Below are 16,814 nucleotides of genomic sequence, written 5' to 3' on the forward strand. Positions count from 1 at the left end.
AGCTATAAAAAGCTGTGTTTCCCAAACACCCATCTCCAGCTGGAAATAACTCCCCCACTGAAGTCTATGAGACATCCTAAGTACTTTATAACCTACATCTAATGGCCGAGGGAATCATCCAATACTCCATCTGTACAATGGACTGGAATCACTAGATGTTGATCTGTGGGTACATGCTCTCTCTCTCTCTCTCTCTCTCTCTCTCTCTCTCTCTATATTTTTTTTTTCCCAATTGTTGATTTAAAGGAGAAAAAAAAAAGTCTGTCTGTCCAAAACTCCCCAGGTCATGTGTTTCCTTTTAAGTTTCAAAGCCTCCCTGGTGCTGATTGAGACCAGATTGAGAGCTCTGTAGTGGTTTTGGATGACATGTTTAGTACAAAACCCTGAGAATTCTTTGAGTTTGAAAACTCTTCAGCCTTGTTGCTCTAACCATAACAAATAGCCTGATAGCTAAACAGATTTTTAAGACCAATTAGTAATGACACAAATCCTAACCGCATCTTAGTGACTCAGAAGCAGTCAAAAAATACTGAAACAAGTGCAGTAAAAGCATTTCACCTGCTTTTTCCTATCACGTCTGTATAAACTACCATGCAACGTTTACGGAAAGTATCTGTAGGTACCAAAGTCATTCTCTAGTAGCTTGGTACTCACCGGCATCACCCATGGAAGTGAAAATATTCTCTGTCACATTCATGATCGTGTCAGTGGCTTGGTCGTAACGTCCGATTGGCTCTCCACAGCTGGCGTAGTGGCGGACGTGCTGCAGCAGGTCACTGAGGGCCTGGCTCACCACACCAGCTGCTGCCCCGACTTGCTTCAACTGCTCGCCGTTGTCGCTGGCTGAGCGGCAAGCTTTGACGCAGGTTTCCACAGAGCGGTCCACCAGTTTCCCAGCCTCGACAAGCTGCTCCTGACACACTGGGGAGCTGATGGTGGGGCTCACCACCTGCAACGCACAAAGCCGTTGGCAGGAACTCAGCAGAATCAGGCAGAGAACATCTCGTAATCTTTTGGGCTATAAGCACACACGGAACACACTAAAACATGCAAACCTGATTGATTAGTAAAACATATAATCTAAAGCTCAATATTGTACAATTCCGCATCAGTACAGAATATTTTCTGCATTGCGGTACACCCTTTACCTACTTGGCTGTTGGGTTTAATGCATTTCACATCAGTACCTTAGTGCAGGCTACCAGCTGTGAGGTAGACAGGGCACACTGAGTGGCAGCTGCGATCACCCGGTTCTGCAATATGGTGTCCTCGGCCACCTGGGCCACGTTCTTGGCCTTCAGGACTAACATAGCAGCTGCATTGGCCACTGCTTTGGCCAGATTCATCAGGGTGTCCTGCAACATATTAATCACTGTCCTTCACTGAAACACAACACAGCTGCACACACGCGACATAAATGTTTTTAACTGGGTTGCTGATGGAGTGTGAACATTGGATATCAAATGCACAACTAACAATTATAATAATATTAACAGTGAAACACCAGACAAGAGGCAGACGGCCAGTATGAGAATTCTATTCATGTTATTTGTGTGGCAAAAGGTTTGAGAATAATGCTGATCTGCATGCAGCAGAGCAGTTTTGGTGTGACAGTGTGGGTGATTTATGCATGTCATATCCAGGACCTGACGCAGACGAGGTGGCACTAGACTGTTAGAATACTGAATGTCGAGGAAATGCAAAGATGCGCATGTGGCAGGTAAAGGAATGTCACTGTCAAAGAAAAAAAAGAGGAAGCGTCTGTTAATGGCTGCTACAGTAAAAGCTCTCTGTCTGACACTTTGTTACAAAACCAGCATAAAATAACAGTCTAATAATAAAGCCAGAGGCAATTACATAACTGTATATTGACATTTTTAAAAGTAGCCGGAGAATATGTGTATCTTCCTGTTTGGCACCCAGTGTCATAGAAACAGTGAGTGGGTGGTGTCCAACCTGGAACTTCTCATCCGTCTCGCCCTCCCCCATGTGACGGAGCAGATCCCCGCTGGCCTGTCCGATGCTTCCTGCTGCAGTCAGCACAGTCTGTCTGGACTGTACAGGGATGACATCATCACAGTCATTCCACTGGCCTGGCCTGTTCTCACAAAAGCTTCCATGAATTATTGAAAACAGATTCCTGGATTATAAAATCATCCCAAAACACAAATCTGCTGTACATCAGCACTAGAGTAGGGGTAAAAGAAGTTCAATAGTACTTGCACCTTTGTGGCACGGAGGAGGAAGTGAGAGTCAGAACAATATTAAGTGGGGTGTCTCACCTCAGCGGCGGCAGGCTCAACAGATCTGAGCAGATCTGACACGGCCCCTGCTAGCATCCTAGCAGCTCCCATGAGCTTGTGCCCACTGCCCACCTCATCGTCCATTAATGCTGCAAGTAGCTTGACACCCTTGGACATTTCCGTCAGGTTGGATGAGATGGTGGTGATGGCGCAGCCCACCGCTGTGTAGTCAGTTTCTGTGGGCTCACCTGTGGAGGATGGATCATAACAAAGCGCACCTCCCCTGTGCATCTTAATTTGTTGTGCTGCCATCACATTGATTTAGCTAATCCATTGGACAGCTTGTGCGCTGTAACATACACATCAGTGCTATTGTCATAATTGGAGCCTATCTGTAATGGTTCCATGTAGATAAGCATGTTGAAGGAAAAGTGACCGTGAAGAGTAAAAACTTTGGAGGAAGAGTTAAGTGCAACAAAACAGATGGCAAAGTAAGATTAAAACCCTGCAAAAGGCTGGCAGGAACTTGATTGGAATTGTGCCGAGCAACATGAGGAGCAAATAGGGACACTGCCAGTAAGTTGAGCTTCAGAGCAACAAGATTTATTCATCAGTAGACATATTTATCAGAGAAATTAGAAATGCTGCCTTGATTAAACTCAGAGCACATCATCAGGTGTTTAACTCTGATTTGTGAAATATGTTTACTGGCTTCACTTCGGAGGGGAGGGGGTGGGTAAATTAAAGACTTTTTAAAATAATTTCTATTTTTTAAATGATAGGGAACATTTCTGCAGAGCTTTATGTATCATTATCTATTATCCTAAAATAAATGAAAACTGAAATGATAGCATGTTGGCTGCTTATCTATTCTCCTGGGCACTAACCTGCAGTGAGGTTGACCACAGATGCTGTTCCAGCAGTGATGGCGTCAACCTGAGAGTGGATTTCATGTTTGGATTCGTCCACTTTGTTCTGAACCCAAACTCTGGATGCCTTTTGGTGGAGGAAGAAAAAGAGAGCTATTAGCTTTCATCACAGAGGGAGAATCTCAGCTCATGTAAATGTTTTTGTTCAGTTAAGGAACTTTACAACAATTTTCCTAAAACAACTGTGGCGTGGGAAGCATTAAATATATCCCCTATATTTACACATAGCTCTACAACCAAGTTATATTTGAGAAAATGTGTGGAGCAACTATTCTGTGCACATTCCAAACTGTACTGAATATGGTGGAGTATTGTGTGTTCATGCTGCATTTATCCTAAAATATTTTTTTTCTAAAATATGAAGCATAGAATAAAATATGAGAAGACACACCAAGTCATGGCCAAGTGGAGGCAGATTATCTACATGTCCCAGGTCAGATTGGGCCTGCTGCACCGCCTGCATACTGCTGTTGATGGTCCCCATGAGGGCCTGCTGAGCCAGACTCTGACAACAACAACAACAAACAACAGAGACACTCTGTGAAAATGGCTGAACAAAAGTTATCTAAGTACACAGCAGAGCAAAAAGAAACTCTCCCTGCAATCTTGCGTCTATAAAGCACCGGAGACAGATGGGCTTTTAGTGCGTAAATTTTCATTTCCTCTCTCACTCACGGCCCTCTTCAGACTGTTCAATGTGGTTCACTGTAGGAAGCAGGCATGGCAACCAATATTTATTGGCATTTTCTTGTATCTTGTTGATGGAGGTTTTTGTTTTACTCGGGTTGCAGGAGTATACCAAGGTGTGAACATACCATGTACCTTTGTTATATATAGTATACAAAAAAATACAACTCATCAGCATGAACTCCTTTTCTCTTCTACCTTTTATTTCAACATGTGAGACTTTTTACACAAACCTTCACTGAAACATGCTTCATTCCTTTTGATGACCATTTATGACTCTTTAAGCATATCTGTTTTTTTTCTGATAAGATATGATATAATAAGATAAGAGAAGATAAGAGAAGATGAGTTAAAATAAGAGAAGATAAGACCCTTTATTGTCATGTATTCAGTACAACAAAAATGTGTTTGGTACATACACAGCAAAATATAGGAATAAGGTCACTTGAGCCAGGTAATGGTAATGAGACCCAAGCGTCATTGGAACTGTATACAACACTAATGACAGCTATGTAATCTATGATACTGTGAAATTGTGGAATTAACTGTGAAAATGTATTACTGTTAAAATACTTCGCAGGCATTATCTGAACCTCTGTAAAGGGAGCAGCAGTGCTCAGACTTTCATCTTCGTCTTCTACGCTGGTTGCAACCATTTTAAATGCAAATACAGAGACGGGGTTTTGAGCGTTTATCTGAGATGTCATGTTGCCTCGGTGGTACATAAAAGTGCTTGCACTCACCAGTGGGGGCATGTGTCCCCTGTGCATCTGTCCTGTGGTGATTTGCTGCTGGGCAGAGGGCATCATACCCACATTGAAGGTGTCAGGGCCACCAACTGACCCTGAGCGGATAATGCCTGGAAGTGCTACTGACCCGTGCTCCACACGACCCACCCGGTTGAACTGCTGTTGCAGGATGGTGGACCTACAACAGAAAGGGAAGCCGTAGAATTAACAAACAACATGTAGACATACTGTATATAGCATTCCAAAAACAAAGGAGGTAATAATTCAAAATGAAAACGATCTATTCTCGGATAGAGAAATGGCTCCGGAAGCTGTTTTCACGGCGGTGTCGTAGCATATATTCTGATAGCTGTTCCAGATGATACTGCGAATGTTAATAATTTAGATGATTAGAATTAAAACAATTATCATATTTAATAACCGTCTGATGGTGAGTAAGCACTGTCAGAAAAAAAAAAAGTCTGTTTTCCTGGCTGGCTCAACAGATGCTCCTGCCTCCATTGGTTAATTATGGCTTGTTTTGAGAGACAGCAATTATGTTTTTGTGCTGAGAACCACAACATGAGTCAATTGGACCATAAGCAGCAGGGATATGATACCCCGTTCTGCCAGGGAATGGTTTCACTGGGGTCCCTGTTGATTTCCAGTTATGACACACTTCCAAATTCTGTGTTAGAAACCATAGAGACAATTAGCATTACCTTAATTTCCGTGAGAGACAGCATCCAACTGGGAGATAAAAATAACTGAATAAATCAGCTTCCAACAAATGACATCTTAACCTGCATGATATCTTAACTTCCAAATCACAAAGGTTTTTTTTTTTTTAATGAAATAAGATGATTATTTAATTTTGTTTTACCCCAAGGCAGGTTTTGTGTTAGCAAAGGTGAAAGAAAAACACAAAAAAAACCACGTGTATGATTCCTGGGATACAGGTCTCAATTTGAAATTCAAAGTGCTTTTTTTGTGCTAAGGACTTAAATTACTATTCGTGGTGGAACTTTGCCAAGCAGGCTAAAATGAAGTTTCATGCACAATTAAACAGCACGTTTTTTTTTAACTCATGAAGAATGACTACACTTTACAGAATGTGAATGGTCCACTGCACCAGCACTGCACAGACAACATAGCTGATAATACTTGAGTGCTACTGACTTTTTAGGAGAAACAGATTCTTCCAACATGGTAGATTCCTCATCGCCCTCAAGGCCAAAACGATCCTTACTCTGTTTCTGTACAGAGGACAACACAGAGAGAGCAATGAAGACCGCATGTATAAAGATTTAGATTTATATTGATTTAATTCAGCGTAGAACCATTTTTAGTGCTTACCTTCTTAAGAATGATGTCAATGTATCCAGCAATAAGCTGGGATATCTGCTCTCCCTCTGTAGTCTGGACGGAGTAGTAGCTCTCCTGATATTCGCCGAAATCCTTTGTAATGCATGATTGAAAAGCAGAGATTCAGGGCAAACTATGTGTCATTTTAACATCTACCAAACATTGCTTTCTTAAAAGAGTCTCACAGTGGCAAAAAAGACCCCACCTTCCTTGGTGATAGTAAGATTAAAAAAATTCTATTCTGAATGGAAAGAAATACTGTAACTGACTGGCTTCTGTTGCACATTTACTTTCTTCAAAGAGCTGATAAAAATGAGATTTAGTGAACCTCCAAACCGCTCACTTCAAAGCACTTTATAGACGCAGAAGTCTGATTGTTTGAATCTGTTTTGGCAAAGTATGGTTAGAATATTTGGAAAATTTGCATTCCTATTCATCTCTAAATGGAATAATACTTTTCCGATATGGAAAGAAAACATACGGCACTTTTACCAGCGGCTGGTAAAGAAAATTGAAAAGGCTTTCAGATGAATAATACATCCAAAGTCTGCACATTCTTCCTGGGGTATCTATTGTTAACTCCGATGCAATAGCCAGCCAGCACAGTACATTGAAAACACTGAATATTGTAGTGTTAGGTCTCAACAATTTTTAGGATGCCGTTTGTGTTGCAAAAATGAAACCCCGGGGAAAATTGACTATGGATGTAGAAAAGGCTCTGAGTATGGAATAACTGATTATGTGCACACATTTAGGAGTGTATAGTTGTGCTGATGCAGAGTCACACAGTACCAGGGTGAAGCTCTTCGGGGAGGCAGCCCATCTTTTAACTGTCGTCAGGGGCCATTCCTGCACCACATCCTTGGTCTTTTCATCCACCCGCATCACCGACTCTTTGGTTATCCCCAGCAGCCGTGGCACTAGCTTATTTTTACCCTTCATCTTTTCCTGTCAGATCCGAAAACATCAGATTACGTTCATGTTGGTGCTAAACACCTCCACACGATGATTCAGTCAAAGGACTAGGGCAAAATCGTTGTGCCACTCTGCTGGTGCTGTTGTAATTCACATGCTGTGCCCGTGGCGTGAAGCCCTAAACGGAGGAGAGGGGCAGCTGTGAACTGACCCAGCAGAGTTCAGCCTTATTTAACTGCTGCTTTACTGCGCAGGGTCTCCACAGGCTTTAGTCACTGTCAGCACACCAGCGTGGTGCTTCTACCAGCTCGCTGCCCGACCAGCTCCACTGGCCTCCACTCTCTGCCCACTGGAAATCTATTACAGCTCACTTCAGAGACTGAGCCTACACTTGGCTCTGCTCCAGGGTTGCAGAGGACGAGACAAAAATTACCAGTTTGTAGAGGCGGGGGAGTATAAAATAGGTACATTTCATGGCTAGGCTATTGTTTTTTTTATCTCTGGGTCAAACAGAAAGCTCTGAGAATTACAAAAAAGCCACTGAGCGAAAATGCTTCTGGTTCCAAGCCTCTTAAAGACAAGGACAGATAACGATATCCAAGTGCTCATGATAGCAACACACAAAGGCTTATAAAAAAAAAACTTCCATTGTTTTAAAGTATGTTACATTTAAAGCCATAATTATCAATGTTCAAGCAGGAAGTTTGATTTTCTAATCTTGAGTAGAACTGATATTGTTGTAAATAGTTTAACCTTGGTTTTGGAAAAAGCTCCTTGTTCCAAAAAAATAATTCACAGTAGAAGGGGACTTTATATTGTATACACTCCAATATGATTGCAGACATATATACACAAAGTTATTTACTTCCCATACACAATATTTTCATATCTGTGGTGTTTACAGCGAAAGAGCTTTACCAACACGAACCCAGCAGTGATTAAAGAGTGACAGATGAGAAATGGAAGGTTACAATAAACTCTCCGACTTCGAGTCCACACACTCAGGTCTGTGCTTTCGTCCTCTGTTAGTGGCAACAGCAGAGTGCAGCTGGTGTGAATTATTTAACAGAGTCTTGAAATCTCCATCACTACACTTCCTCATCGAACACAGAGAGCGCTTGTACATTTAGATGCACGTGCACGCTTACATACTCGTGCACTGAGCTAATCTGAACCCGGCAGTCTGCTTTAACTACAAGGCCAAATGTTCCATTTATCGTCCATTAAGAGCTCACTGCACTCTTCCTCCTCTTTCCTGAAGTTTGCAACCAAATAGGCTGCTGTCAGAGTGCTTTTACACGACCTGATAGTACAACTTCATCTCATTCGCAGGCAGTACTTTCATTCCACTTTTGTGATCACCAAACCAGAACAGAAAAGAATTGCTACTGTCAAGTATGTCACTGCACAACAAATCCACAAACAAACACTCTGCTGCTTCTCATTAGTTATGATAACTGGAGGTGTTTTCGATTGGCTTTCATACCTGATAAACTGCAGAGTGCATAACAGAAAAGCTTTTTAATTACAGCTGCATTAGCGCAAAATCATTATTTGTCTAATTGCTAGAACAAGATGCATGACTGAACTAATATTGAGTCTCATTTCTGCAGCTTTGGCTACCATTTCCATCTGTTAGGAGAAGCTGAGTGAAGAAATTGCTAAGTAAACTATGATGCATATTGATAACTGTGTGATTTTACCAATACTCTTTATTTCTAATCCACATAAAGCTTTTTTCCCCTCATTTCCCTGCATTTTCAGTCACAGAGACGATTGGCGAGCACAACCTTCCCTCAGAAATTTATTTTCAGAATGATCTGGGACGAGCAGGGAGAGATCAGCAGTTAGCTTTTTTGTCTGAATCCTGCTTATGCATTTGTGAATATTTTCAGCTGTAAATTAGCATTTGTAATTAACTTTGCTCACCTTTACCAGAAAGAAGGACACGCCGTACGTCTGCAAGGACCTAGCCAGCTTCACATACTTCACTTTGGCCTCGATCTCCGTCATCTCTCCACAGTTTTTATGATCCTGGGAAACAGAACTGATCATTACACCTGCTATATATTTGAAGTTCTATGATATACATCATTTCTATTTCAACAGGGAACAAATCACTATAATTCCTTTAAGTTGCCCATTCCTTTTTTTTTTTTTTTTAAACATTCAAGCAATGCAATGCACATACTTGGAATACTTTCTTCTCGGACCCTCTCTGCTTGATGTACTCTTTAGGTAGGAACTCCTTCAGGCTATGGAGATAAATGACATTTCACACGGTTACTGTTTAAGGCTACAGGCATTTCCTTTTCTATTAACATACTTCAACATATGAGGTCATTCTTGCCCTACAGCCTACATATCAGAAAACAGTTGTAACAGCTGACATCAGCCTCAAGCTTTCCAGTGGAGGAAATCCCTGAAGAAACAGTCCACACTGAATCAGGAATAGATAAGCACATTGCATGCGCAGCTGTGAATTGAACATACGAACGCTCAGAGTGTGAGTGACGTTTGAGCAAAAAACTTTTTTTTTAAATGTAAAAAATAGCTTACTCCAGAAATCCGGGCTTGTGTTTGTGCTCCACATGAGGTCCAAACTGGATCTGAGCCTGAATCCCTGCAAACTCACAGGCTTTATCAAAGGAGACGGGGTGGGATCCATTCAATATATCATCCCTGGCCTGGAGGAGAAATGAGGCAAAAGAAGGGGGGAGTAACTGAAACACCAATCAAGGAAAAGATAGAAGAACTACAAAGGTATTAGAATTATCCAAAATACACTCAGCATAGCTCTGTAATGAGTGCTTCGTTCCATCCATACACTGTTGTTCAGAGAGAACGTTTTCTTAGTGACTGATCAAATGTGTGTGTAGAGCAGGGACGTCATGACTCAAACTCATCCACTCTGGGGTGCAAAGTAGGATGTGTTTGTGACAATAATGGTGCTCTGGCAGCTTTTAAATATAACAGCTTCAAAAATTTGTCATCAGAGTCCATTACGTGTTATTAAAAATGAAAACACATGACATAAATGCACCAGTTTACACAGTATCCCATCTGCATTACTGAATGGTCCGCAATATGTCGCTAAGAAATCGAAAGTGAGGGTTTTATCTCTGCCTGTTTGGTTGTGCTGAAACATCATTTATGGCCCATTGCTTATTTAGCCAGGCTGTCTACATTATCTTCACCATTTACCGAAATATTGAAGCTTTTGTTGACATCTTTCAAATCAGCTTGTGCTGTTTTCTCCAGGGGGCACTCAGCTCTTTCCCTCTCTTTGCCTTCTCTTTCTAGTTTACTGCAGCAAAATTAATGGCTCCAAAAGTGAAGAGGCCTTGCTGATAGTAAGAGAGGCTCCATCAGTGCTTTTAGCATGAGCATATCAATGCACAGTGTGGACTTGACTCATTCTTATGTCTCATTACATCAATGAAAAACTAAGCAGCAGCTTACTGCTGTAATGAGGACAACAATCTCCTCCACTCACAATCAAGTCCTTTCCCCAGTGCAACTCACAGCAGAGTACAGAAGCGCTTACTGAACACAAGAACACACTCTAAAATTAGCCCTCACACATGCCATTCACACTGGTGCTCGCAGCTCACCACACTAATCATTGTGAAGTGAGATGCTAGGACTAATGGTGGAATTAATATTAGAATATGCAGATACAGTGGATACTTTACTGATGTTCATTTTTTTTTAGGTTATTCGCTTTAAAGATTTTTTTTGAAATGACATTATGAGATGCACCGTAAAAGTAAGGCAACAGAAGTATTTCATCAGTTGCTGCTTTCATCCACCATTGCTTTGACAGACAGTCAGAAACAGAAGTGGATTCATCCTCAGAAATGACACTGGGTGGCTTCTTGTGGAGGAGTCAGCCAGCAAAGGGGATTAACACACACACACACACACACACACACACTCACACAAGTCTTCCAAAAACTTACAGTCAGAAACATGTGCACACAGATATGAATAACTATGTTTAAACATACTAAATCTAATTACAACCAGGATGAGACTTAAAACTGGAATACTACCATAGTAATCATGCATGTGTGAACCAAATACTGTAAACTCCATCAGAGTTTCAAAAATAAAAACATCCTCCACTAGCATCATGAATCAAGTTTGACTGATATAAAATAAATCCTAAAGATGTAAGGAAGAGTTCATGCAAGAGTTCAGGTCATCATCTATAAACAATCCTGTTCATAGGGTGAGATCTGTCAAGGTCAGGGCGGCTCAACGACTCAGCAACACCATGCTGTAAACTGAACGACCATAGAAGAGGCACAACATTTATACTGAATGAAAGAATCAATTTCAAATGAAGTAACCCTACGTAAACATGGAAATCGATACATTCACTCCTTGTAGGACACCTGCATATGTGTGGATGTATAACAAAAGACATTGACAAAATACAAGACGTATAAAAGCTGAGACTGAAGTCAACAGTTCCACCACGGCCCAGCAGAACAGAGACAGGTGTTCCATCAGGATGCTTGTTAATGATTTCGTAATTAAAGGAAAAACAAGAGCAGTCTGCAAATCTCTGCCAATACTGAAAATCCCCTAAATATATCAGCATGTTGTATTTTTAACAACAAGATCCAGACAGATGATAGATTTATTGATACTGATAAACTACAATCTGACGCAGAACACAAAGTTCTCCATGTCGGAGACAATGCAGAAGTTTCCTCTAATTTCAAAGCCAGGTTATTTGAGAATGCTTTTTCAGATTGAGAAAGAATCTTTTTAGTGTCACTAAAATGGAAAAGTTCGCATCTTCATGACTTGTTCAATCGAGAGGAGGGAGTAGAAACAGCTGTACTTTATGAAATTGTGATTATTTGTGACTTTAAAAGTATTTCTCAAGATCATACAAGCAATTCTTCTGATATGCTCAGCCTTGCTGCATGGAATACGAATAAGCAGTTCAGTTTTAGTATAATCTTACTGATGGACTCAAGCAAAGCCACTTGAAAAATATGACATTTTTTGATATGTCATTCTGTAGAGCCCGGACTTATTCTGAAGGAATATCCAACATATTATAGTTGGAAAAGACAAAGGGGAGGGAACTCTTGTGGCTCAGTGCAATACCTACACTGGCTTTGCTTTAAATCTTGAAATATCTCTTTTTATTTCTCAATGCCCCCCCTACCCCATAAAGCAGAAACACAAGACTTACCAGAAATACAATATCACTCATTAAATTGCATTAGCATAAAAATGACGGTAGAATATGAAGTACTTCATCCGGCCTTACTTTTGAAAATCTCTGAGCAATAATAGTAACAAGAGTATCCTCTCAGAATTACGGTAGTAATATTGAGCAAAAGATGCAGTAAAAGACAAACACACAGGCTTGATGCTATTTCGATGGAACTTTATCCTGTTCTTACCATGAATACATGACAGAAAGGGAGTGGCTGAGCAGTAAAAGAGATTAGTCTTACTGGCAGAGCTTCTCATTTGTGTGTGTATGTGTGTGTGTGTGTGTGTGTGTGTGTGTGTGTGTGGGTGGGTGGGTGGATTTTAAATCATGGAAGCCTCAAATCATTAATAACATTTGGGCTCATCGTAAAATCGCAAGAATGCAAACATATAAGCAGTGACATCAACATGGGTATAATGTGGCGGCTGTGAGATCATCATACATGTCAAATTTATGAAAACGGAATGAAGACCATGGAATGGAAGCCCCCGACGTGTTCCACCCTGCTACAAATTTCTCTTTTGACTCTTATTTTTACATACGTAAGAAATGAGATCTTCTGCAATGTGAAGAGTCTCTGTGATCCACACAGAATGAGGGAAAGATAGATGGGGAAGGGCAAGTGGGAGGGAAAAAAAGGAGGCGGGGTTGTTATTGTGAAAGGAAATATGAGTCTGTGTTGTGAGAAGAGCATGATATCCAGTGTGCTGTAATGTGTGCCAGGGTAAGAGGGTGTGGATGTGTGCGATTATGTCAGAATGTGTAGGAGATGAAGAGGGAGTGCACGCAGATGAACTGGAAAGGAAGCGTAAGAAGAATAGAGGCAAAAACAGGAACAGACAGATAGAAATGAGGAGAGCAGCAGGGAGGGTAGATGGCTAGATGTCTTATTAATATATCAAGAAACCTCTAAGACATCTGGGATTGAAAGGATTAACTGAGAAATATGACCTATATATACTCTATTTCTGAAGTACTGTGGCTCGGGGTTTTGTTTTCACAGAACATCAGATAATCATTGCCTATTTCTTTCAAGAAAATATGTGATTTTTTGTAACCATTAGTGAGAGTATATAGCCATACACATCTCCAGATTTTACATACCGCTGTGCGAGTCCAGGTGTCAGTACATTCCCAAAGCCTTTCTGGCTAGGAGAGGCTAATGTGAATGCACCAACAGTGAGATGTGCAGAGAGCAAAAACCGTGACTAGTGTGACGCTAACCTCTTGGCTCAAGCACACTTGCACGCACACACACGCACACACACACACACACACACACTGAAAGCCACAAAGCCAGCAGGACTTCCCTCAGTTTACAATACACAAAGCAAAGAGAGAGAGAGCCAAACTCCATTTCTCAATCTCAGTTACACGAGTAAGAAATCTACTGACCACATCCACCCAGGAGATACAGTGTCACTGTCTCTCAAAGCTGAAGTTAAGGTGCTTAGTAAAACTCAGAGGAGAGACTTTCTTAATCCCTAAGAAGGGAATATCTGGTGAAATGCACTTCTGGGCTGATGTTTATTTGTTCATAAACAAAGCCTAACCTGGGGACAAACTGTACTACTGTGCTCGGGTCCTGTTCCTAGGACTGCACTTCTCCGCAGAGAGAGAGAGAGAGAGAGAGAGAGAGAGAGAGAGAGAGAGAGAGAGAGAGAGAGAGAGAGAGAGAGAGAGTGAGAGAGAGAGAGAGAGAGAGATGTTGTCAAGTGTCAGATGTGGACTGGGATTACCACTGGGACCACTGTGAATCTCGCTTTTCACATCTGATTTAGTTTTTTCTGGGGTCTTCAGTATTGTTCTAGCTGTTCATGCTCTGCCTTCCAGGTGTCGCTCAGAATTGCAGCATTGATCATTTCTGCTCGTCTCTGTTCTGGATGGTTCTGGATTGTTAACCAGCACATTTTATCATTAATTCACAAGCATAGTACTCGACTTGTTCCACTAACCAAGCCAGGTTTTACTTTCCCAGCTAGCACCTTACAACTTGCTAATACTTCACACCAAATATTTTATTCAGAAGAAAACAGTCACTTGCGCTCGTCTATTTAATTATAGGAAGGGTTACTAGAGCAGGCTGGATTTGCAAAGTCAGTCCAGTTAATGTGTATGCATTGACCTTTCTCTGAGATACGATACGAACGCCATGAATACACATAGACGACCTTTGGAGTAAAAAGAGTAGAGTGATGGTGGAAGTCATAGAGGAATTCAAAATGCAAAGGAACGCCTTCACGAGTAAAAGTTCCCATCACTGTAAGAACAAAGAAAAAGTCAAACCACATCAGAGCCGACCACATTTGATGCGGTTTATTGAGTCAAATTACACAGTCACATGTCCTGCATGAAAAACAAGGTGGAATTGTGTTTGGACCTTCCTTGGTTTTTTTTTTGACTGGAAAAAAAAAAAAAAAAATCTGGATCTAGGTCACCTCTTGGCTAATTCAGTCACATTCCATTAGGGGCAAGTTATCAGCTCACCTGAACATAGAGCAGGTTGAGCTGGACCGGGTCTCGTGAGTCCACATTCTGGTCCGAATAGAAGAACTTGCGTCTAAGCAGCAGAGTCTCACTTTCCTCCACTCCCTGTTCTCTGAATGTCCTGCTGTGATCCAGCCAATTCACTGTCCAATCAACACACACACACACACACACACACACACACACACACACACACACACACACACACACACACACACACACACACACACGCAAACACACACACACACACACACACACACACACTGTTACCACATACACTGAGATAAACACACCACATCTTGTAAATTAAACAAACTTTCTGAATCAAAACTAGTTGGCAGTGAAGCAGAACGTGTATTTTATTGTTGCAAAAATGTAATAGGTGTTTTTTGGGCTGTAGACAAACTTTGATACTTCAAAGTAATAAAATCAAACTTGAGATGAGTGTGTTGAGTCAGATTCATTCATGTTACAATAAGAATTCCAGAGGTATCAACTTCAGCAGGCTATGGCAAACTCACAGTCATCATCTGTATGGAGTTTAGCTTTGAGCTTTTCCATCTTTCTCTCATCTCGTAGCAGCAGTGTTCTGTCTCTCTTCAGTGTTCCCATCCCATCTTCCTTCTTTTCCTCTGTCACCTCCTGAATGAGCGAGTACTCCTCATAGTTGGTGATTCCTGAAAAGGCGAGGAAGTCAGCAGGATGATTCTCGAGAGGTGGAGATGCCTGGAAATGCTACCTTGTTTTCTGACAGAGAAAGTATTTCTTCAATTAGCTTGCACTCTCTTTTTATCTCTTTTCCCCCTTTCGCTGAAACGGAAGTGAAAGAAAGCTGGTACAGAGCCAGCAAACTGAAATGCGAGTCGATAGGGAGAAGAAGCCAAGCAGAAAGACGTATTCTAAACAAACATTTTCCAATAAAGGCACACATCCCTCTCCTCTTCACCCAATTGAGCTTGATAACAACCTGTTATAATTGAAATATACAGCTTAGGGAACACTTTAGTGACAGGATGGCTGTACATAGGAGGAACTATCCATCATGTGTGAGAAATAGGTGTGTTTGAGCTTGGTGGGTCATGCTCATCACGCTCCAGGCAAAAACTGATTAGGGTTTCATCAAGCACAGCAATATGAACTTACATATTAAACAAATGCTTCTGTTTAATATCAATTCAAGTGCACATAATGACACAGTAACATATTGCATGAAGTAAAGTGTATAGCTTTCACTAAAAATAACATGGATGATGAATAATTCAAGCCTTGGACGATGGGTTGACAAGATTCATATTAGCAGCACAGGGAGACTATTACCTACCTATTCTGCTGCATATGGTGACAAGCAGCTCCCCCACAGTTTTAGAGTCATCCACCATGATGGTTTTAACCGCACCATCCAACATTTTGATCTTCTGCGGCCTTTGTTTCTTCTTATACTCCAAAACATCCTGAGAGACAGGACAGGAAACACGGTGATACCAGCGAAAACCGCAAAAATTAATCGTTCTCGACAGCAGAAAGCAGCGGCTCACAGCAAGGAGGGAGGCATAAATATCTCAGGTCCTGCTACAAAATGTAAATCACTTCAAGAGATGATAAGTGACACTGACAGTTCTCCGCCCCAAACTGTATGACTTAATCTTACTCCATTTCGCAGCATGTAGTAATCCAGGGTTCTTCCAGACTCTAGCCAGATTCCTTTCCTGGGATCATCATCAGACAAGAAGAGGCCATAATCTGAGGCTAAAACAAAAAGTCAAACAGTTCATACAAACGTAAATGCCAATAGATTTCCATTATGAAAATTAGATTTTCTGAGTCATATATTAACCTTGTCCTGACTGGGCCTCCGGGACTCTTTCTCTTATGATCCTGCAGGCGTCATACACAGGCGTGGAGGGTTCGAACTGCATCGTCTTCACCACGTTGCACTGGCGCACACAGATCTTTAGTGACAAGGCCACCATCTTGGAGGGTATAATGGCCTCACCGACCTACACACCTGAGAGCCACAGGAGCAGCACCATTATGTAAGGTTGATAGTGTCAGTCAAAGTGCTGGCTGTGTAATAGCAGGTATCAACAGGCCATTATTAACCTCTGATACAGCAATCATGCTTGAAAATTACACAAGTAGCACCGCAAGGCAAAGAACAAATCATCACAACGACCTCCTTAGGGACATTTTTACCTGTGAAATTGAATGCATGTTCGCC

At 41.4% G+C, this 16,814-nt stretch overlaps 1 protein-coding gene across 2 annotated transcripts in view; it reads right to left on the minus strand.

Annotated features, from left to right (window-relative positions):
* Window positions 1-16,814, minus strand: part of tln2b (talin 2b) — an 82,053-nt gene that overhangs the window by 33,119 nt on the left and 32,120 nt on the right. For both annotated transcript variants that reach the window (XM_086209019.1, XM_086209018.1), the window contains exons 2-19: window positions 16,431-16,601; window positions 16,245-16,342; window positions 15,918-16,047; window positions 15,118-15,273; window positions 14,597-14,739; window positions 9,427-9,554; window positions 9,059-9,122; window positions 8,797-8,901; window positions 6,745-6,900; window positions 5,944-6,045; window positions 5,767-5,843; window positions 4,603-4,786; window positions 3,564-3,677; window positions 3,131-3,239; window positions 2,283-2,491; window positions 1,957-2,055; window positions 1,188-1,355; window positions 655-949 (exon numbers count right to left, since the gene is read on the minus strand). In XM_086209019.1, coding sequence (XP_086065145.1) covers window positions 655-949; window positions 1,188-1,355; window positions 1,957-2,055; window positions 2,283-2,491; window positions 3,131-3,239; window positions 3,564-3,677; window positions 4,603-4,786; window positions 5,767-5,843; window positions 5,944-6,045; window positions 6,745-6,900; window positions 8,797-8,901; window positions 9,059-9,122; window positions 9,427-9,554; window positions 14,597-14,739; window positions 15,118-15,273; window positions 15,918-16,047; window positions 16,245-16,342; window positions 16,431-16,566 — 2,473 coding nt within the window. In that variant the 5' untranslated portion in view covers window positions 16,567-16,601. The remainder of the gene's footprint in view (window positions 1-654; window positions 950-1,187; window positions 1,356-1,956; window positions 2,056-2,282; window positions 2,492-3,130; window positions 3,240-3,563; window positions 3,678-4,602; window positions 4,787-5,766; window positions 5,844-5,943; window positions 6,046-6,744; window positions 6,901-8,796; window positions 8,902-9,058; window positions 9,123-9,426; window positions 9,555-14,596; window positions 14,740-15,117; window positions 15,274-15,917; window positions 16,048-16,244; window positions 16,343-16,430; window positions 16,602-16,814) is intronic.

The sequence above is a fragment of the Aulostomus chinensis genome, chromosome 7 (genome assembly GCF_037954235.1).
Source record: "Aulostomus chinensis isolate RoL2024-O1b breed Wild chromosome 7, RoL_Achi_v1.0, whole genome shotgun sequence".
NCBI lineage: Eukaryota > Metazoa > Chordata > Actinopteri > Syngnathiformes > Aulostomidae > Aulostomus > Aulostomus chinensis.